Consider the following 21,824-nt stretch of genomic DNA (forward strand, 5'->3'; position numbering starts at 1 on the left):
AGATTGAGGCTGGGGCTGAGCGAACCCGCGCGGGCGCGGTGGTCCCGGCTGCGCCCATCGCGGGCGGCCTCACCCGCTTCCAGACCGGTTGTTCGGCCGCGCTTTCCCGCCCCACTCCTGCCCCGTTTCTGCGGGGCGTCCCTCCCCGGTCGCCCCGTTCCAGCCCGTTGGGGCCGCATTGCTGGGACCGGCGGGTCGGGGGCGCAGGTGCAGCCGGCAGGGATGTCCGCGGCGCGGGCGGAAGGCGGCCCGAGGTGGAGAGCGCCGCCTTCTCGGCAGCTCCGGTGCTCCCGCTGCCGGCGGCCCGAGCGGCGCTGGGAGCCCGAGCGGCGCTGGGAGCCCGAGCGGCGCTGGGAGCCCGAGCGGTGCACGGTGCAGAAGAGGCCGCCGGTGCGTGGGCTGCTCGTTGCGGAGGAGGTGGCTGCGTCCGGCCCTGCTGGGTTTTCCGAGCATTCTTCATCTGCTCCTTGCCGCCTCAGCTCCGTGAGGGAGCAGCGCGGAGTGTCGCCGTGCTGACCGGGAGCTCGCCTGGCGCCGCTGTCGGAAGGGCTTTCCGGGGACAGGCCTGCGGAGGGTGTCGGCCATGCGGCCACGGCTGCCGAGCCTCACAGGCGCTGGGAGCCCCGGGGCTCAGCACGGAGCCTGTTTGCCAGCTCTCCTCATGTGGGCGACTGGCACCGGGTGCGCGCTGCTGGCAAATGTGGCCCGCAAAGCTCTCGGGGCGAGCTGAGGCGTCGCCTTCGCTGCAAGATTTGATCAGTGAGGAAAGTTCAGGAGGCTTCTTGGTGGGCAGGTGTAAGCAGATAGAATGAAGGTACTAAGATCTCGGTGGAAGTGTAGAGGAGGAAGAGAGTAACGTGACTACAGCTGCATGAGAAATCACCCGCTGGCTACAAGCCTCCGGAGCAGATGTTTCTGCGAGGTGGAAGCTCTTGGTAGCACACATCTGGGCTACAGGTGTGGCTGTTGCAGGAGTGATGTCCTGAGCTGGAGCCACTGCAAGCGTCTGAGGAGCAGTGGCACTGTCCTTGCTGTTCTCTGTGGGGCCTGTCTTAAGCAAAATTAGTGTGAGTAGCTTTGTGTTTAGTCACCAGGACAGTGCTCCTCTCAGGGTACATTCTTTGTCCATCTGGAAGTGTCCAGAGATAAGGAAAGTTTGGGGTTTGTCGGCACCCAGTCTGCAGGAGTTGTACTGCTCTGTGACCTCCACAGCCTGCCAGGGTTCTCGTGCCAGATGGACAAGTTAACTGGAGCTTTGTGTCCATTGTGTCCAGTTCAGCTGCCTGAAAAACCCATTCAGCTGATCTGGAAGTCATTCAAAATGTGGAAGCAAACTGAAGCTGGAGGAAGATCTACTTTGTGTAGGTAGATGCTGCGTTGGAGCTGAGCTGGCACGTCAGACCTTCAGGCCGTTTTAGAAAGAGAAACTTTTCCTGCCTGTGAAGAGTTTGAGGTTACCCCTGCTGTGAACCATAGAAAAGTTTCCAGGGTTGGGTTTTTAGACAGGTCTCTGGCATGGTTTTCTTCTCTCACAACTTAATCAATCATGGCTAAAGATCCATAATTAAAAGCCGCACCTAATTCAGATCCAAAGCAGAAGTCATCCCGAGACTTCACTCTCTTCCTGTGTTTGCAGACGTGCAGGAGCTGGGCTCTCTCTAGCAAGTCAGCTCCCATTCTCTTCGGGTGAGTGGCTTGGTGCCTGCACTGAGCAGACTGCTGCAGCTTGCTCTGGAGTCAGGCAAACCATGTGAGGTCTCCTCTGGTCTCTCAGAGAACTGGTTTTGAACCATCCGGAAATGATTGGCATGATAGTATCGTGGTTTCTAGGAAGTTTTACATAGAGACCTGGGGGAGGAGTCTGCTCCCTGCACTTGCTTCTCCAGGGTGTTTTACTTGTGGGATGTCTTCACAGCTGGTTTCATAGCTGTTGGCTTCTAATGACAGCCAGGCTTTGGGAACTGGAGTTACTGTTCTAGCTGTTGCTCAGGTGAGCTGCTCGAGTGGCTTCCCTTCAATGAACTCCTCTGGAAGTGTTCCTTGTCCCTAAAATACAGCTGATGAGGCCCTGTGAAAGCTGCCTCCTGCAGGGTGCTTGAGTACTTTGGTTAGGCTGCACCTTGAGTGCTGTGTCCAGTTCTGGGCCCCTCAGTTTAAGAAGGACATCGAAACACTTGAAGGTGTCCAGAGAAGGGCAACAAGGCTGGGGAGAGGCCTTGAACACAAGCCCTATGAGGAGAGGCTGAGGGAGCTGGGATTGTTTAGCCTGGAGAAGAGGAGGCTCAGGGGTGACCTCATTGCCCTCTACAACTACCTGAAAGGTGGTTGTAGCCAGGAAGGGGTTGGTCTCTTCTCCCAGGCAACCAGGACCAGAACAAGGGGACACAGTCTCAAGCTGTGCCAGGGGAGGTCTAGACTCGAGGTGAGGAGGAAGTTCTTCACCGAGCGAGTCATTCGTCATTGGAATGTGCTGCCCAGGGAGGTGGTTGAGTCATCGACCCTGGAGGTGTTCAAGAGGGGATTGGACGTGGCACTTGGTGCCATGGTCTAGTCATGGGGTCTGTGTTGATAGGTTGGACTCGATGATCCTCGAGGTCCTTTCCAACCTAAGTGATACTGTGATACTGCCTGCTGGAGTGGTGCTTACAGAGGAGTCTGTGCCCTGGCGAGGGTCAGAGTTTCTTTAGAGCTGGCAGGGGACTTGGGTTAGCTCCAGGGCAAGGGAGAGGCTGAGACACTGAGACTTGTTCAAGTGGTTTGTGGGCAGCCAGCTGTGGGTGGCCCCGCTTAGGCAGGGGGCTGGACCAGATGACCTCCAGTGTCCCTTCCAACCTCAGCCAGTCTGTGGTGGTGTGAGCTGGCACAGTGTTTAGTGGTGAATTAAGTGGCACTTCAGAAACAGTGAAGAAACATGAGTGAAATGCAGTATGGAGGTGGCAGGCTAGACTGTCAGCACTACTAGAAACTGAGTAATCTCTTGTGATTTAAATACCTGCATTAAAATTCTGAAGCCCCCTCAGCAGCCAAGACACTGGGGGCTGTCACAGCACGGCAAGCTGGTTCTGTGAGCTGGGATGTCAGCTCCAAAGGCTTGAAATTGTTCCTTTGGCCAAGCATGCTCAGCTGGTTGCTGAGGGAAGCAAGTTGTGGTCTGGAGTTGGATGTCTTGTCCAGAAGAGGCTCTCTCCATGCTTTCAGAAGCTCTTCTGGTGATGCAAGGCCAGCTGCCCCTCCTCACCTGCAGGGGAGAACCATGCTGCTGCACCCAGAGTACAGAGCTTGTGTCACAGAAACATGGAGCAGCTTCCCTTTGCAGCCTTGGTCTGCCATGCTCTGAGATACAAACACAAAACAGAAGGTCTCTGCCCCCAGGAGTTTACATTTCATTAACTGAAATCCACATTAGCTGAGTTCAGAGGCATGCCAGTGTTGGCTCCTAAATGTTCATGCCCTGCAGGCCCTCTCCCAGGCTGTGCCTGGTGTCCATGCTGGACTCCATCACCCTCAGTGCTGGTCACAGCAGCTTTGCTGGTCACACCAGCACTCCTGTGTGCACCAAGGCATATAGGCAGCTGCTGCAGGGCACTCTGTGGTGTGCCATCGTGTTGTGTGCTCTCTTTATGCTCAAACAGGACCTGAATGCCTAGAAAATTCTCCTTCTTGAGAGAAGGTGTTGAGTTAAAGCACTGGAAATACAAAACACTTTGGAGACAGCTTCTGATTCTGAATGTGGCAAAGCCAGCAGGAACCCAGCACTGCACGGGGAGTTGGAGCTTTCCTGTGCAGGAGACTCTGGCTCTGTGATGCTGTTTTGTTGCTTTTCAGGTATGGATGGTGTTCCTCACTCTGCCCCTTCATTTTGGCAGGTCTTTCTCCTCTACAAAGAAGCTTTGCTGCCGAGAGTTACTCTGAAAACAACCTATGCTACTGACTGCAGATGTCTGCAAATGTAGAAGGTGATAAACCCTATCTCCTTCCTCCCCTGCCTCTCCTCTTCCCTGTGGAAGTATCTTTAAGGGGAGACCTCCCTTGAAGACATTTGGATTACAGCTGTGAGCACATCTATGCAACGTGCTGAGCTGGCCTGAGGGACCTTGAGGTAGGTGTGCCTGCTGTGACCCACAGCAGAGGGGAGAGAGGGCATCTGGCTGCGGGGTGGGGGGAGCTCCAGACATGCATCCTCAGCTCAACCTGCATCGTTACTCCTGGTTTTAGCACTGGGATGTCCACCTGCACAGTGAGGCTGCACAAGCCAGAGCATCCAGCAGCTATGCTGAGGAGGGGATGTTGACTGAACCTGCTGCAGGAATACTCAAAAGACTGGTTTCAGAAGGGCTTCTGTTGTATGATCTCAGCCCTCACTATCTCCCTGCTCAGCTCTTCAATGCCACCTGGGCCTTTATAGAGGTTCTTTTCCCAGGCATTTGACAGACTCCAAGGAATGCACCTGGGAGGTGATGGTGGTTTCTGTTGGGTTAGATTGAGTTTTAGAAGCTGGAAGATCCCTGCCTTGAGTTGGAAAGCATCTTCAGGGAAGCCTGCAAAAGATGTGTACCCTGCCTGTGCACAGTGGTCTCTGCTCAGGGGGAGCAGCAGTCTGCCTGTTGTGTACAAGGCTAGCAGAGCTCTGTGGGCTTTGCTTTGGCTGTGCAGCTTTGTCCCACCCAGGGAGCAGAAGGCCTTAGCTGTTGAGAGAGCACAGAAATGCACAGGTTGCACAGCTGCATTTTACCTGAAGGCCTTTAGCTCTTTTAATTCTAAACCTGGAATGAGGAAATGGTGGAGCTCTTTCTGTACAGGCTCAGGAGGGGCTGGCACAGGCTGATACCATCTCTTGACTTTCAGAAGCTGCTGGCACAGGTTTTCTTTGTTGTGCTGTGGGTGCTCCTGCTCCAGGGTGGTTGTAGCCTTGCCACTTAGCTGTGGGTTACAGTTAGAGCAGCCAAGCACATCTTTGCCTTCCAGAAGAGACTCGGCATTCGTCAGCCTTCTGGCTTTTCCAAAGGAAAACTGATGTGCTGCAAGTAGAGGCCTGGCAGGGTGATCCTGCATCCATGGCTGCACTGTGCTCAGCATCTCCTTCAGAGAGTCTGCTCCTTGACCTCCAGTGGCTGAGACCATGCTGGAGGGACACAGCTCTAACCTACCTGTCTGCTTAACAGCCTGGTGATGTGCCTGGGGACAAGGGGTGGTAGCTCCCTACCCTCTGCTCTGAGTGGGCAGAGCTCAGTGCAGATGGTGGATGAGGGGAGAGCAGTGAATGTTGTCTGCTTTGGCTTGAGTGAGGCTTTCCCCCCATCCCCCCAGCGTGTCCTCATGGGAGCCTGAGGCAGTATGGACTGGATATATGGACACAGATGGACTAGGAATAATGCAGCCAGCTTCCCATCCACCTGCCCACGTATTTAGCCCTCACTTCCTCAGTTTGTCTGTGAGGTTTGTGGTCAGTGTGACATGAAGTCCTGGTGGGGAACCCCAGGGGTTGATACTGGGTCTAGTACTGGTTCAACCTCTTCATTAATGGCCTAGATGGTGGAGCCACAGTGTGCCAAGTGATTGTGCTGTCGCTCAGAGGTACCTGGAGGGCTTGAGAAAGCTGCAGGCAGGAGCCTGGCAAAATTCAGCTATGGGAAATGCTAAGTCCTGTGCCTGGGGCAGAACTGCTCCTGTATGGGCCACCTACAGAGCCCTGTGGGCCCAGCCAGCTGGAAGGCTGGGCCAGAAGGTGACCTGGGAGTTCTGATGGACACCTAAGTTGAACAAGAGCTCTGTAGGATGCCATTAACATGGGTATTGGTTTTGCTCTGGCTGTAAGCCTGCACCTCCTCGGTGGCAGGTAGGCTCCAGCCTTGTTTCAGACAAATCTGCTCCTTTATGCTGCTTTGGGTAAAAATTTAGTGTTTTGTTTTTTTTTCATGTGGACTCTGCCATGAATGTAGGAGGAAACATTCTGCTTCTGGCTGGGGCTTGGAATGCATGACTGCTTGATTCCTGTTGGCAAGCAAGCTGTCCAGCCCATTTCCTCGTGCCCAGGTCACTGAAATAGCTCTCTTTGTGCAGTTGGGTGTGGAGGTGGATGTTGAAGAGCTGGCATTGTGTGTGGCTGCTTAGCTGTGCTCTGTCCTTTCTAAAAGGCACAGTTAGGCCTGTTGGAAGACAAGGACCACATACAGGCATCAGTGCTTCTGTTGCTCTGGTGCAGGAGGTGTGTGTGGGCCTTCCCCCCTTGAAAGCCTTCTCAAGATTAGTCAGCTGATGCTGAATGAAGCTCACCTTGCAGTGAGAGGTTTGTTATGTCTGTTATGAGAGGTGCTTAAAAGGAAATGTGCAGAAGTGGTGCCAGTCCTTGTTAGTGCAGAGGCAGCACCGTGGGGCTGGGCCTGCTGGTGCCCAGGGAGCTGTGTCTGCAGCCAGTGTGGGCTCCCTTTCAGTGCCTGCTGCTGTGTGGCACTGAGGCCTTGTGGCTGCCCCAGGTTGCTTCCTCAGCACCCGGGAAGAGGCTTGGCATCATAGCCACACGCTGCAGGACTTGTGACTCTGCTTGGCCTTGTTCTGAGGCACGAGGGCTGGCTTGCTGCGGTGTCTCCACAGCAGGGCACACAGGGACCCCGTGGTCCTGCTCCTTGTCTCAAGCTGTGGTGGAGCTACCTGAGCCTTGGAGGAGTGGCTGTACTGAGTCCAGTTAAGGGCATTCTGCCTGTGTCCCATTTCTGCAGGCAGCTGGCAGCACATTCTTCAGGAACAGATGTCAGTGAGAAGCTGTGGGTAAGGTGGTCTTCTCCTGGGGGTAGGTCTTCCCAGCCTCTGCCAGGTGTTGTCTGAAGGAGTCCAAGCCATGTTTAATGGGCAAACTGAGCATCTTGTTTGTAGCACTGCTGGGAGGAATTTGCTAATGCTTAATTAGGAAAAAAAAAGCAAACAAAAGAGCCATTTAAACAAAGCAGCCCCAAATTATGGCCATTGCTGTTACTCTAATAGGATTTGCTAAGAGCTGCACTTAGTGAAAAGCTCCCCAGAGTCTCTCACCTGGATAAGGTCAGGAAAGACAAATTTCTGGAGAGCAAGAGTGAAACTGTTGTGTGATGAATGTGCAGGACAGTTTGGAAGTGGCAGGGCAGTGCTGGCAGTCCCTTAGTGAGTCCCATGAGCTTCTGCTAAGGGTCTGTCAGGTACAGTGCTTAGAGCAGGTGTGTTGAGGCCTGGGTGCAGTGTGGGGACAGGCAGCAGTGTCTGGGGTTTGACTTTGTGCCATTTGGGGATTTGTCTTCGTGAGCTGTTTGAATTCAAGCTTCTGCTTTGTAGCTCATTTGATGGTAACCATCAGTAGAAGGCTTTGGTATAGCTCATAGCCAGAGGCCTGACACAATGTCATTTTACCCAGCCAAAGGAACACTTCTTTTGATCTGTCTTTGAGACTCAGTAAGTTGAGTCAACGCTTCTGAAAGATCACAGAATTAATGCCGGGTTTGAGTCATCAGGGGGAGTATTTCACCACTGTGTGCCAGGTTAGCTCTACTTTCTTCTTTGAGGAGTCATTGTAAATAGGATGCTTTCCCAGCTGGGGGCTAGGAGCTGTGTTAAAGCACACAGAGCGTGGGCTGCTGGCAGCTGATAGCTTTTTTTCACAAGCCTGCTAGTTTAACTTGCTTTATCTTACAACTCCAAGCCTGGAAGAAACCTTTCTTTTAGAGCTAGAGGTGCTAAATCTTGCCACCTTCTGTGCTGGCATTGTCACAGATGAATCTGCTAGGAGCTAAAATGAGAGGCTATCTCTTCTCTTTTTTATGGCTAGCATGCTTAGGAGTCTCTGCAGTGCCTGGAATAGCTGCAGCCTAACCTTTTGTCTTCCCCTGGGAAGGGAATCAAGATCCCTGTGCTGCTGCTTCCTGGTTCACTGGCTGCTGACATTTGAGTCAGCTCTGACATGCTGAAAGCGACAGCATCTCCTGAGTGAGGCTAAGAGCAGCTTTGATCTCTTCCTCTCCTGAAGGCCCTGCCAGGGTGCTTGGCATGGCCTGGTAACGTTGCACTTTTGCAGGGGCTGGAGCATGCGATGCAGGTAATGCAAATGTTTAGCAGTGTGGCTGACCACAGACACGTTTGGAATTAGATCTGTGCCAGTGAATTATTTCTTTGAAGAGGGGGAAACTAAAAGAAATGGAGTGACTCATTCAGCTCTGGAGGTGTTGAGTTCATGTGGTGTCTGAAGGGAGGCTTATGCTGTCAGGGTGCTCTGAACAGGCTCAGGAGCAGGTCCTGCTGCTGACGGAAGAGCCTCCACAGCTGCTCTGAAGCAGCTGAATCAAACAGCTGCATCTGCTGGCCTGAAATTGGAACTTGCTGCTTTGCATCCCTGCAACAGGGACAATCCATGAAGCAGCTTCAGACAGTTTCTTAACGACTCTGGCTGGTTTTGTCAAACAGGACTTGGCACTTGGAGCTGCATTTGATACACGGCAGACCCCCACGACCACCTCTTCTCTGTCCTTATGCATTTTCCTCAGACACTGCCTGCTTCAACTCATCTTCACCCTCCTGCCATCCTCTGGGCTGTGGGGCTTTTAACTCCCATGTCAGTTTGCTCTGACCTCGTGAGTGCTGCCTCCAGGATGGAGCTTTGTTTCTTGTAGCACAAAGCAGAGATGTTCCTGAGGAAATGCTTCAGGTTGGCTTTTCCTTCAGTTTGTTGATGGAGCTGAGCAGGTGAGAATGTGGCTTTTCTGAAGCAGGTGCTGGATCCAGGGAGAGTGTGGGCTGCTGGCCACCTCTTGGCAAACTGCACAGCTGTAAATTGCAGCCTTGTATCACCTATCCTCCAACATACACACCTGTGGACACAGTGTGAAACACCTCATTTTTAATCCATCTTTTCTTAAAAAGAAAGACTTGGTGGCAGCCAGGGTTCCCTTCTGCCTAGGAGAGCCTTGGTCTGCATCAGAATTCTTTGTATGTACCCACACCCATCAGATTTGGTAACTTCTGGAACACCTGCAGCTGCATTGCTAGTGTTGTCTGTGAACTTCTCAAGTACTTCACAAAATCATTTTGAGCAGGTGTGTGTGCTGGATGTAGTTGAAAATGTTGCCAAACCAGAAGGTTGGATCTTTCTTTGGTCTTGTTTCATCTTGCTTGGAGCAGTGGTTGTATTAGCTGGCTGGAAAGCAGTCTGCATGCAGCCTGTCCCAGGAAAGGAGCTTTCCAAGTGGCTTTGGGAGGTGGCAGCCATGGCCCTGGACACTGAGCAGCTCAGAAGGTGGCAGCAGTGGGGAGTCCTTTAGCTAGAGTGACTTTGGTCTGACAAGAGTAAGTTTTACGTTTGATCCTCTGCTCCAAGGGTCTCGCATAACTTTAAGGCAGCTTCTTGACCTTTCATTGTTTCCTTTTTTCCATCTTAAAACTAAGGAAGTCAGTGGAGTGTAGAAGCACTCCAGTGTGAACACCGTGGATGTTCAGCCTTCAGGGTAATGTAAGTTTGTAGAACATTCCAGGTGGCTAAGAAGCTCTTCCAGGTGAGGGAAGGGCTTTGGAGATAGCCAATGAGTGCTTTCTTGAAGGGAGGCCCAGGAGCTCTGCTAAACTGTGGCACTGGTAAGGTTGCCCCCCACAGTCAGACTATTATGGAATGCCAGCTCTAGAAGCAGCAGAACAGTTTTGAAAGTAGTCGAATAAATTGACAGGTTGCGGGCTATTCCTCCCAGGGAGCTGTAGAGAGCAATGAGGTCTTCCCTCAGCCTCTTCTTCTCCAGACTGAGCACCCCAAGCTCCCTCAGCTGCTCCCCACCAGCCCTCTTCTCCAGACCCTTCCCCAGGTTTGGTGCCATTCTCTGGATCTGCTCCAGCCCCTCAATGTCCCTGTGGTGAGGGGCTCAAGACTGAACCCAGTACTTGAGGTGTGAGAAAGGGATCTGTGGCTCATGAAGAGTGTGTGGTATCTGCTCGTCTGTGACTTGAGTGCAGTTTTATCTCCAGGGTTCATACTTGAGCTTTCAGGAACCAGAATCTGTCCTTGTTAGTTTTCTTGATCAGCAGTATTAAATATAAAGGTGTAGGAAGGAACTGTTTCAACAGGATGTGGATGGGAGAAGAGGCTGATGTTGAAAAAGTCTCCTCCTGGTTTGTCTGTGAGCGTGGTGCCCTTGCCCAGTCTGAGCATGTGAAGCGTTACGAGCTGCAGCAGTGGCACCGGCAGGTACGCTCCGGTGTGCCAGAGCACAAAGTCTGCTGCTGCTGAGCCCTCTCAATGCCATTCGTTCATGTGCATGAGGAAGGTGTGGGAGAAGGGGGCCCTCCCTCCTTCCTTTAACACTCCTGCTCCAGGCAAGAGGAGCATGCTCTCTTCATGCTGAATGCCTTCTGACTGACCTCAGGGATCAGCTCCCCCTCCTTTACTTGCTGCATACTTGCCCCTAACAAGTGATCTTGACTGTGCAGATCTATTCTAGGCTTGTGAGGCTTCCAGAACAGAGGTGGTGTGTCCTCATGTCTTATATGGGCTCAGACAGTGCCAGTTTGGTCCCTGAATCTTAAAAACCTCATGAAGTTGCTCCTTGGTGGTGGGTGTGCAATTCATACATAAGCACTGTTCCATGAGAGGTATCCTGAAGCGAGCGCTTCGTTCCTTGACACTCTCTGGCTTGTTGCTGTGTTTTGGGACTCCTGAGTGAAGAATTCACTTATAGTGCATGTGGCAGCTGACTGAGTCCTTTTGCCCAGAAGCATACAGTTGGCCACCTTCATGAAATTCAGCAGCTTGGGATTCTCGATGTGAGTTATTAGCTGATACTGCACACGTTCCTGCAAGGGAGTGACGCTGCTCCATCATAAAGCTCCTTAAAGCACCTTCACTGGTGTTACCCTCAGTGTTCTTTCCCTTCAGCTAGCTGGCTCACTTGTATTTTGCATAGAGGAAAACATCAGGCATGGAGGTTGGCTTGCCCAGAACCTTTGTATTTGTGAGTTCTTCCTGTTTGCTGTCACCACTTCCCTCATTCTGGCATCCCCACCTGTGCTTCTGATAGACATTCTCTCTGTTGGCTTCCAGGTGGGAATCTGGCATGCAATAAAATGGTCAAAATGCTTCAGTTGTGCAGGGTCTGGTAGGGTTCTTATGAGTGCTGTTGTGTGCTGAAGCTTGTCCCAATATCCAAGAACCAGCTGAGGACTCCATGTGCCCTGGGCAGTCTGGGTGGCTTAGCTGTGCCCCAAAGCAGCACGTCTGGCCATAGACACACAGGCTGTAACTGCTCAGCTCCTGTCTTCATAGCCTCTTGTGGTGCTCTATCAAGCCTCTGGCCTCACAGCTTGTCACAGCAAAACTACTCTTGAAGTAGCCTCTTTCCTCCTTGAGGAGAGAGCAGAGCCAGGATGGTGTCCTGGGCTGTGCCTAGGCCAGACTCAGACCTTCAACTCCTTCAGGCCCACCCCATGAGGGCCGTGTCCCTGACCAGGTGGCTCTGGGTGCTGTGTGGGTGCTCTGCACCGTGGAAGGTGCTGTGCAGGGCTGGCGGCTGTGGGGGACAGGGGCTGGTGCTGTTGGCTTCCAGGCAGAGGTTGCAGCAATTGAGTCAAGTTGACAGAGGCTTCCCTGTGAAGTGAGCTGCAGGTGCTCATTTTTCCAAGTGCTTACAGTCCTCATCTCCTGCTGGGTGACCTTCAGATGAAGGAAAGGAAGTTGCCTGATCCACACCTGGAGCATCTGAGCAGGAGGAGAAAGTCAAACCTGTGCACTAGTGTGGCCTTGCAGGCTAGAGCTGCAGTGTTGTGCTGTGCTTGCAGTGAGTGCTGGTGGCCATAAATCCTGAGGGAAAACATTCCTTCAGGAGAACTTCTTGACTGGTTAACAATGTAGGATTAGGATTCAGTTTCAAATCACTTGGGTTATTTGAAAGACTTTGAAGCAGCCCAGCTCCCAGGGGCACTTGCACCGAGGTGGGGGAAGGAGTCACCGCGGTGGCATTGTTGTGTACATGTTTCCTGCCTTTTCCAGCAGCTGCATCTCATACCCCATTTCTTTTGCAGTTTTGCTCAGTGGAGGGACTGCTGTATGTCAGCCATGCCAAAGGGCAAGTGATGGAGGCAAGTACTGGTTTATATATTCAGTTACCTAACGTTTTTGTTGCCAGCTTCTCCTTTTGAACCGTTTTGTTTCCCAGTGCTGCTGTGAAGTAACTGCATAAATGTTAGCATGTCTGGGATGTAGGAATGTTCTGTGTCTGCTCAGTGTGACTGCATATGGAATTGTGAGTTTTGTTTCTGATCTGTTGTATTCTACAAATAAGAAATATATTTTCTTGAACTTCATGCTATAAAGTAATCCATTTTTTCCCCTCAAACAGCATATAACGGTGTTAGAAGCAGGGGGGAGAAATGCACAAAGCTTGAATCCTAGTGCAAGTAAATGTGCTAATTAACTCTACTGATCCTTCACATTTATGCTGGCTTTTCCCCCGAAGTAGGTGCTAAGACAAATAAATAGCCTTAAGGACCTGCACACCCTCTGGGCAATCTGCAAAGCTTTCCAGGCTGGCAGGAGCCTCCTGAAGCCGGGAGTCAGTGTAGCGTCAGAAAGCAGTCGGAGTGCCCAGGGGCAGCCTGTGGGTGAGCTTGCTGTGGGCTGATGTGTTTCAGGCTGATTTGTAAATGGACATGAGGCCAGGTTAGGCAGCTTAATGGTTTCCAGCAGACAGCCCCTGGATCTCCAGTGAGGTGAAGAGCCATGCTGTAAGATCAGCAGTATCGGCAGCAGTAAAGCAGGCAGATCAGACAGGTGCTTGTCCGAGAGTGTAGTGGGCACCTTTGGGGGTGAGCTGTGGCTCTGCAGTGAGTTCTGACTGAAAAATGAACACTGAGGGAATTAACTACAATGAAAAGGCAGTGGTGGGTCAGCTGTCAGCTTCACATTTTATATGCCAAATCATTTTGGGCCTCTCGCATTTCAGCCACTGATGCTTGCTCACTGCACCCTTGGGTCTCTTGGATCAAAGAGAATCTAGCTTTGCCTTTCTTGCCCCAAAACTTAAACTGAGCAGAGACCTGCAGTTCAGCTTTCTGGGAAGTCTGTTATATGAGAAAAAGCACTAGGAACAAGTAAGCTCCACAGTCAGAGCACAGTGCTGGCAGTCACACAGGCAGGTGAAGTCATCCAGGAAAATGGGAAGTATGTGAAAACAAAGGGGCATTGCCCTTTTTTCATTCTGCCATGCAGTTTCTGCATGGCTATGGGTAAGTGTTTTTCTGGGCTGTGGTTTATCACTTTGCATGTAATATGTTATGGATTAAACTGGCCAATATATCCAGGCTCAGTGCTTAGAACATGCCCCAAGTGCAGGGATGAGATCCTGTGCGATTCCAGTGCTTTGCTTTCTGTAAGTACCAAATTTCATCTTGCCTCCAGCTGATAGCAGTGACATTTGAAAAAGGGTGTGAGGCAGCTCCTCTGATATTTTTGGATGCCAATTTGGAAAGCCTTTTGGAATGTCTCTTTAACCCATTGTGTCAGCTTTTGGATGCACAGCATTGAGCGTGCTCTGGTTGTAACCAGTGCATTGTTTCTGCAGCTGGTTGCAGATACAATGAGGGCTCTCAAATCCCAAACATGTGTTGCATTTCAAATAAAATAGTTTGGGTTTTTTAAAGCACAGGCTGCTTTCTGCCAAGATTGAGGTAGACCTCTCTGATCTGGTTTCTGTATTTATAGAAGCCTAATCAAAGCTTTCTCCTGCAAGAAAATGATCAGCTTCCGAGCATGCGATCTCGTGGTGCTGCTGAGACCCTTTCAGATACAGTGTCCCTTCCCTTTCCTGTGTTGCCATGGGAGTGCTCAACTGCAGTGTGGCACCAGCAGCTTCCTGAGCCCAGCTGCTAGCTGAGGTTGAGCTCTCTTGGAGAAATTCTGTTTCCTCTGCTGGAGACCGAGCTACACAGGCGTGGTGCTGCTCCCTTCCAGACTGGTTGCTTAGTCTACTTTTTAAAAGGCACTTTTGTTTTCTCTGAGAGCTATGGACAAGACTCTGCCAATTGAAACCATTTCACTTCCCTGTTCTTGCTTGAAGACAGATTTTCCTCATCTAGTCTCCAGTGCCATCAGTGGATGTTGGCAGCAGTAAGCTGTTTCTTGCTATTTGGAACTGTTCTGCTCTCTTGCGTATACCAAGTACTGTGAAGTTAGGTATCCTACAGGAAAATCAGGGAAGCAGAGCAGGCATTACATTTGAAGCACAGAATACCTGATATTTGTCAAGGAACAAAATCAGTTCTGCCACAAGACTTACCATGCTCTCCAGAAGTCTAACCTCGTGGTAGATACTACTGTGGGCTTGTTCTTAGTAAATAAACCCCCAATGGCTTCTCCTTGCTTCTCCTCCTTTTGAGCAGCTTTTTTTACCCTCCTTGCTGTCCTGTACCCTTTGTGCTGGGCTTCTCCCCCTAGGCCATGAATGACTTGTCCCATACAAGCTTTGGCTTCTGCATAGGGCCTAGATGCAACTAATCCCACTGGAGGGGTGCTTGGAGGACCGTAGGGTTTGTGTTGGTAATGGCATGTTTTGTGCATTGGATTTTTAACCCTCTCCTGCCTGCATGGATGTGTAACACTGACTCTTTTGTTTAACATTAGATAAGCATGAGGTCACCGTGGCACAGCTGCATGTGTAGTCACTCTTGAAGCAGTTGCACACCTAGCTGGCTGACAATCTTGGCATTTGAAAGGCGAGCCTTCTAAAGACAGGGAGTGTTTCTGCATGAGCAGTCACACAGCCCTGCCGGGTGTCACCAATGGAGCCCTCTGGCACCGAACAGTTGTGTGATGACCCTGATCCTGGAGGCAGATCCCAAGATCAAGAGACCAAAAAGCAACACGAGTCAGAGCAAAAATTGTCCAAAATAACCCACAATGCTTTGGAGAACATTAATGTGATTGGCCAAGGCTTGAAGCACCTTTTCCAGCACCAGCGCCGGAGGTCGTCCGTCTCTCCACACGATGTTCAGCAAGCGCAGGCTGAGCTGGAGCCCGAGGTGGATCTGGAAAGCCAGGGCGTCTGTGCTGACATTGATGGTGTCTCCACCCACCCCACAGCTCTGAACCGGGTGCTGCAGCAGATCAGAGTGCCACCCAAAATGAAGAGGGGCACGAGCCTGCACAGCAGGCGCGGCAAGGCGGAGGCCCCGAAGGGCAGCCCGCAGATCAACAGGAGGTCCGCCCAGGAGATCCAGGCGGGGCGGCCCAGGTCCTCATCTACTACTGATGCTCCCACAAACCTCTCTGTGATGGAGATTGCTGCTTCTGTCTGTGTAGGTGGAGAGGAGGCCACGGCAGCAGCAGTAAGTTACTCAAGTTTACCTTTGGTCTGTATCGTCTCCTTTTGTTTTCTTAAGATATTTGAATCTTGTTTTTAACCCCAAGTTTCTTTCAGCAAACTCTAATGCTGCTGTGTTCAAAAGCTTCTCCAGTGGTGAAGCAAAGAGCCCCAAAGATGAAAGCCTCAGTTATTTGCTTATGTGGCAGGTGGCTCATTTTATATGCCTTTGATCAGTGAAACTACAGCTGCTTCTGGACACATGAGGTTGGATGGGGGTCACACCACAGGCAAACAAGCACTGACGGGAGGAGCAGCACCCAGAGCAGTCCTCCTTAGCAGCTGCTGTCTGTTACCTCCAACAAGACCTTGTGCCTATGCAGATGGCTTTTTTCCTCCCTCTTGTTTTGTTGTGTATTTCACAAGTGAGGAACTCCAGTTTGAGTAACTGGTGCTGTTGACTTAGGCTGATGTAGGTCAGCCTGGCTGTTGATACGGGGTCACTGCTCTTTCTTTTGGTTTGTGTAGCCTGTGGGGGTCAAACCCTTTGATAAAGGTAGGAAATGCTGTGAAACTGATTGCTGGTTCATGTGCTCTCAGGGTCTGACCATGACTCCTGGTCCAAGAGAGTCTTCCTAGTGTTTGGTGCTGTTGAAATAGCATGGTCCTGAAGCTTGTGGGGAACTTTTCCTTATCAGTTTTTTTCTCATATACTACAGTGTCTTTGATGTTGGCTAGATGATGATGATGGTTTGGGGCCAAATAAGATCTCCTTTGTCATCCAGAGGTTGCCTCACCTTGCCTCTGCAGCAAGATTGTTCCCTTGTTGTACATTGGTTTCCTTCCTGAGAGCCTGCTTTGAAATACTCCAAGTGAAAACCTTCTCAGAGTATTCAGCACTGTAACATGTGATGCATTTTCCTGATAGTCATCTGGACATTAGCATATCTTGCATTTATAGATGTTAATTATGAAGTATTAGCATAAATTACAATATCATTCTGAGGCTTGGGAGAAGCACTGGAGGAGTCTGCCTGGAGCTGTACTAAGGGGTTTGTTTCCTGCCACAGCTGAAACATTAGAAGTAATGATGCAGCATCTCTGCTGCTGGGATAGGTTGACTCTGCAGCTGAGCCAAGAGGAGACCCCTTAACAGCTTCAGACTCACTTGCTGCTGGCTTTCTTTCTCTGGAGTGAACTCCTAATCTTTGTTTCTGGAAAATTTTGGAGAAAGTTGCTAGTTTTCCAAGTTTGTACCCAAACCCAGCAGCTGAAGTTGGTGGAGCAAGATGTGGTTTCTTGGTTTGAAGTGATAGTTCCTTTACTTGGTGTCTGAGAGGGAGCCTTAGCAGGCCTGAGCTTGTTGGGTGAGCAGTGTATAGGGACATGGGTGAAGAACTGAAGCAGCCATTCAGCTGGGCTGATGCCGTGTTGCCACCTTCCCCTGACCAGGGGTCTCCACAGTGGGATGTGTATTCCCTGGAACATGGGAAGAAAATACTTCTGTACCATCAAAAAGTCAAATAATGGTTTGAAATAATGTTGGGTTTGCCTGTCTTTTGCTCTGAAGTTGCTGTTTTTACATGTGGTTTCTATTGCATCAGTTCAGCAGTACAGGATGTATCAATAAAGGCTGTGCTCAGAGCTGCTGCATTGGGGAAGTGCACAATCAGGATATCAGGTAGTGATAGGACTAGGGGGAATGGAATGAAGCTGGAGGTGGGGAGATTCAGGCTGGATGTGAGGAGGAGGTTCTTCACCATGAGAGTGGTGAAACCCTGGAATGGGTTGTCCAGGGAGGTGGTTGGGGCCCTGTCCCTGGAGGTGTTTAAGAGCAGGCTGGATGAGGCTCTGTCCAGCCTGATCTAGTGTGGGGTGTCCCTGCCCATGGCAGGGGGGTTGGAACTAGATGATCCTTGTGGTCCCTTCCAACCCTGAATGAAACTATGAAACTATGAAACAATCAGAGCTTGGAAACCACAGGCCTGAATGAATTGGATCACTTGGGAGGAGTGACTGAACGTGAGAGCTATTAATCTGATGGTAACTGCATTCTGCTCCAGCATCTGCTGTGTGTGAGACCAAGAGCTGGAGCCAGGGCTTAGTAGACAATGGTCTTGGGTTACTGAGGAGCAGCACCTGTAGCTGCCTGGAGAAGCAGTCCTATGAATGGTGTCTCTGCTGCTGCTGGAACAAGGGGTCGTCTTGGAGGTGGGTGGGAGAGTGGCTCCCACTGCTGAGTGCCATGTCCTCAGCTGCTGCACCCTGTGAAAACTTCAGAAGGGACTCTTCAGTCTTTGCTCTCCACGTTTGAGAGAGAGGTGACTGGAGTCTGAGAGGGGAAACTGAAATGCATGTGAGGAAAGGCCACCTTTGGGGGGCTACTCCATCCAGAGACCTCCATCATCAGATGACCCTTTGAGTTAGTGCATCTTCAGCTGCTTTTTAATACCTGCATATTGCAGCACATTTCTGGCAGACAGTGAAGTGTTTGCTACAGGTCTGATGTGGCAGAAGTGAGGAAATGCTGCCTGGCTGTCTTGTCACACTTTGGGAACATAATCTGGAGCGTCTGACTTGGGCATTTTGGTCTGGTGGAGAAGTGCAGCATTTACAGTGGGCCTGAGCTGCCCTCAGAGTTGGGCTTTGCCAAAGAGCTGTTGTGGTGAGAAACTGATGGATGTAGCAGGGAGAAAAGACCAAGGGTGAGCCTGTTGGACCAGTCACCTCTGGGTTGCATCTGGAGCATAGCCCCTGAGCTGTGCCTGCAGTACAGACTTTTGGAAGAGCAGGCTCAGGAGTGGGTTAGGCACAAGTGAATCTTGGAAGCCTTTGGAAGGTGAGGGTGGCACATCTGATGCACTGGTTGTGCTGAAATGTAGCCAGCTTGTAACACAATGGCGGCAGCAGCCTCAGCTCTTCGGGAGCAGGAGGGAGGCAGGCAGCTGCCCTAGGGATGCTCACCTGGTCCTCTGCAGTGGTACTGGTGTCTGCTGCACATGTGGAGGTGGAAACCCTTTGTGGTGGGGCTGAGGGGAGCTCTGGTGACGAAGCTCTCACTTCAGCTCCCCCCTCTTGGGTGACCCAGAGCAGGCTGTGGGAGTGATGCCTCACCCTCTGTAACCTGAGCCTTCCAGCTCCTCTGTCCTTACTGGGAATTGCTTCCCAGTGCCCATCTGAAAACTATGGCTGCTAGAATCCAGATCAACACTTAGTATCATAGTATCATTCAGGGTTGGAAGGGACCACAAGGATCATCTAGTTCCAACCCCCCTGCCATGGGCAGGGACACCCCACACTAGATCAGGCTGGACAGAGCCTCATCCAGCCTGGGCTTAAACACCTCCAGGGACAGGGCCCCAACCACCTCCCTGGACAACCCATTCCAGGGTTTCAGGTGAAAAACCTCCTCACCTCCAGCCTGAATCTCCCCACCTCCAGCTTCATTCCATTCCCCCTAGTTCTATCACTCCCTGAGATCCTGAGCAGTCCCTCCCCAGCCTTCTAGGAGCCCCCTTCAGATCCTGGAAGGCCACAATGAGGTCACCTGGGAGCCTTCTCTTCTGCAGAATGAACAGCCCCAACTCCTTCAGTCTGTCCTCATAGGAGAGGTGCTCCAGCCCTCTGCTCATCTTTGTGGCCCTTCTCTGGACACCTTCCAGCACCTCCACATCCCTCTTGTAATAGGGGGCTCCAGAACTGGACACAGTACTCCAGGTGGGGTCTCACCAGGGCTGAGTAGAGGGGGAGGATCACCTCCCTTGACCTGCTGGCCACACTTCTCCTGATGCAGCCCAGGATCTGATTGGCTTTGCGGGCTGCAAGTGCACACTGAGAGCTCCTGTTGAGCGTCTTGTCCACCAGCACCCCCAAGTCTCTCTCCTCAGGGCTGCTTTCCAGCCAGTCACTGCCCAGCCTGTATTTGTGCCTGGGATTGCCTTGACCCAGCTGCAGGACCCTGCCCTTGGTCTTATTGAACTTCATGAGGTTGGCCTGTGCCCACCTCTCCAGCCTGTCAAGGTCCCTCTGGATGGCCTCCCTTCCCTCCAGCGTGTCTGCTGCACCACACAGCTTGGTGTCATCAGCAAACTTGCTGAGGGTGCACTCAATGCCACTGTCCATGTCACCCACAAAGATGTTGAACAAGACAGGTCCCAGGACTGATCCCTGAGGGACTCTGCTTGTCCCTGGCCTCCCCTGGGACATGGAGCCATGGACAGCCACTCTTTGGGTGCGGCCATCAAGCCAGTTCCTTATCCATCTAGTGGTCACCCATCACACCCATGTGTCACCAGTTTGGAGACCAGGATGTGGTGTGGGACAGTGTTGAAGGCTTTGCTCAGGTCCAGGTGCTGGTGGGGATCTCGGGTTTCTGGTATTTACTTTTCCATCCTTGTTCTGTGTATTTCTTAAAATCTCACTTAACTCTTTTAGATCACCTTAAAAACAAGAGAAAAGGCTGATGAAAAATAGCTGCACAAAAATGACCAAAGTCCTAAAATCTTGCTTGATGGTTGCTTCTGTAAAGGTTTTCATTCCTGTAATGCAAAGGTGGAAGATTTGTGTCCAGGTTTGGTCACAACCACAACAGCTTGTCAGGGGTTCACTGGAGTCCTATGCCTCGGTTACTGTGTGTGTGCTTTCTTTACCCGTGAGCCTGCGACCGTCCGTAGCGTGGATGGTCCTTCAACAAGGCTTCCCAGCTAGCAAGACCCTGCTGGGGTAGAGGGAAGAGCTCGTCAGCAGCAGGCAGCAACTGGTAGAGACACAAAATAAATCGTGCATTTCTTTAAGGGGAGCAGCAGTGCTGGGGAGGGATTTAAGCCTTGATAGCCTCTCTCCAAGCAGAGAGTGGTACTGCTTGTAGCAGTGAGAAAGGTAGCTATGAGCTGGGATGGCACTTGAGAAGGCTCTTTGAGTTGCAAAACCAAAGAGTCAGCAGGATTGCAAATTGCTCAGAAAAAGGAATGTGTATTGTATATGAATCCAATGCTTTATTGCAAGTATTGTTGTCTGAAATGGTTCCTGTTGCTGAAGAAGTCAGAGTACCATAGAACAAAGCAACTTCAGCTGTCACTCCCGGCTCTCTGATGCCAGTTTGCTTGCAAGGAAGGTTTTTATTCCCTTGAAGTATTGTGAGGGTGTGTGGAGTTCACCCATTCTTGACTGTGCTTAGTTTCAGTCTCACTCTTGCATGCTTTTGGTGGTGAGCAAAAAACATCACAGGATCACAGAATCAACCAGGCTGGAAAAGACCTCAGAGATCATCAGGTCCAACCTAGTACCTAATACCTAACACCTCCTGACAACCAAACCATGGCTCCAAGGGCCACATCCAATCCCCTCTTGAACACCTCCAGGGACAGGGACTCCACCACCTCCCCGGGCAGCACGTTCCAATGCCAATTACTCTTTCTGGGAAGAACTTTCTCCTCACCTCCAGCCTAAACCTCCCCTGGCACAGCTTGAGACTGTGTCCTCTTGTTCTGGTGCTGGGTGCCTGGGAGAAGAGACCAACCCCCACCTGGCTACAACCTCCCTGCAGGGAGCTGGAGAGAGCAAGAAGGTCTCCCCTGAGCCTCCCCTTCTCCAGGCTAAGCAACCCCAGCTCCCTCAGCCTCTCCTCCCAGGCCTTGTGGAAGCACAGAACATTGTTTGGTTGTTGTCCTGTTCTATTTTTTTAACAGAACCAAGTAAAAGATGTAGCTGAAGCAGCTCTCGGGTTGGTCCTTGGCCAGGGTTTCTGACGTGGTTTGCCTGTTGCTTTAGCATGGCTCTGTTTTGTGTGCTTCTGCTGCTGAATCCTTACAGCCCTGCCCAGAGATCTGACAAGCCAGGAACTTCCTTGATTGTGCATTAAGTGGGCTCAGGACCCTTGGCTGCCTCAGACTGCTCAGCTAAAGGAAAGCCTCGAGCTGAGTATGCTGCAGCTTGCCCCAGAGCTTTGCCGAGCCGGGGCTGGTGTGGAGGCGGCACTGAGCCTGCCCGGGCTGACAGCTGCGCAGTCAGAAGGGAACCACGGCCTGTGGTTGCCCAGCACTCAGTGCCAGGGGCAGCTGGATGGCCTGCTGCTTGCCTCACCCAGCACTCTGTAGTTGCCATCTCACGTGCTGTCACTTTTGCTTTCTGTTATGAACAAGACTATTGGATTAAGTCATCTCCAATGCAGCCTACCCCCTGCAGTCCATCTTCACATGAGATGAGTGCCTGTGTCAATTGTAAATGTATCTCTAATCAGCTTCAGCTGGGATCAAAGTTGTGGAGTGTCTAAAGAACATCTGGTTCCTGCTGAAGGATGGTGATGTGAGCAGATGCTCTGAATAACCAGGAGGATGAGGGGAAACAGTCCTGTGGATTCCAAACAGTGACTTTCTCTGGGCATAAAACAACAAAACAAGCAAGAAAAGGAGAAAACTCCTTTGAGAGCTGCTTTTAAGCCAAGACTCTTGCTCTCACCTGATCTGAGCCCAGACCTGTGGACTGACATCCCAGGTAAACCTTGGACCTGCTTCAATGCTATGGACCCCTGTG

At 51.4% G+C, this 21,824-nt stretch overlaps 1 protein-coding gene across 6 annotated transcripts in view; it reads left to right on the forward strand.

Annotated features, from left to right (window-relative positions):
• TMCC1 (transmembrane and coiled-coil domain family 1) overlaps positions 1 to 21,824 on the forward strand; it is a 113,582-nt gene that overhangs the window by 35,940 nt on the left and 55,818 nt on the right. For 4 of the 6 annotated variants that reach the window (XM_068157715.1, XM_068157713.1, XM_068157714.1 and 1 more), the window contains 3 exons: positions 3,867 to 4,099; positions 12,019 to 12,075; positions 14,615 to 15,318. In XM_068157715.1, the coding sequence (XP_068013816.1) occupies positions 14,773 to 15,318 (546 nt within the window). In that variant the 5' untranslated portion in view covers positions 3,867 to 4,099; positions 12,019 to 12,075; positions 14,615 to 14,772. The remainder of the gene's footprint in view (positions 1 to 3,866; positions 4,100 to 12,018; positions 12,076 to 14,614; positions 15,319 to 21,824) is intronic. The other 2 variants (XM_068157718.1, XM_068157717.1) reach the window with 2 other exon arrangements.

This window comes from Melanerpes formicivorus, unplaced genomic scaffold (genome assembly GCF_026170545.1).
Source record: "Melanerpes formicivorus ecotype bairdi unplaced genomic scaffold, bMelFor1.0.p_v2 SCAF_38, whole genome shotgun sequence".
Taxonomy (NCBI): Eukaryota; Metazoa; Chordata; class Aves; order Piciformes; family Picidae; genus Melanerpes; species Melanerpes formicivorus.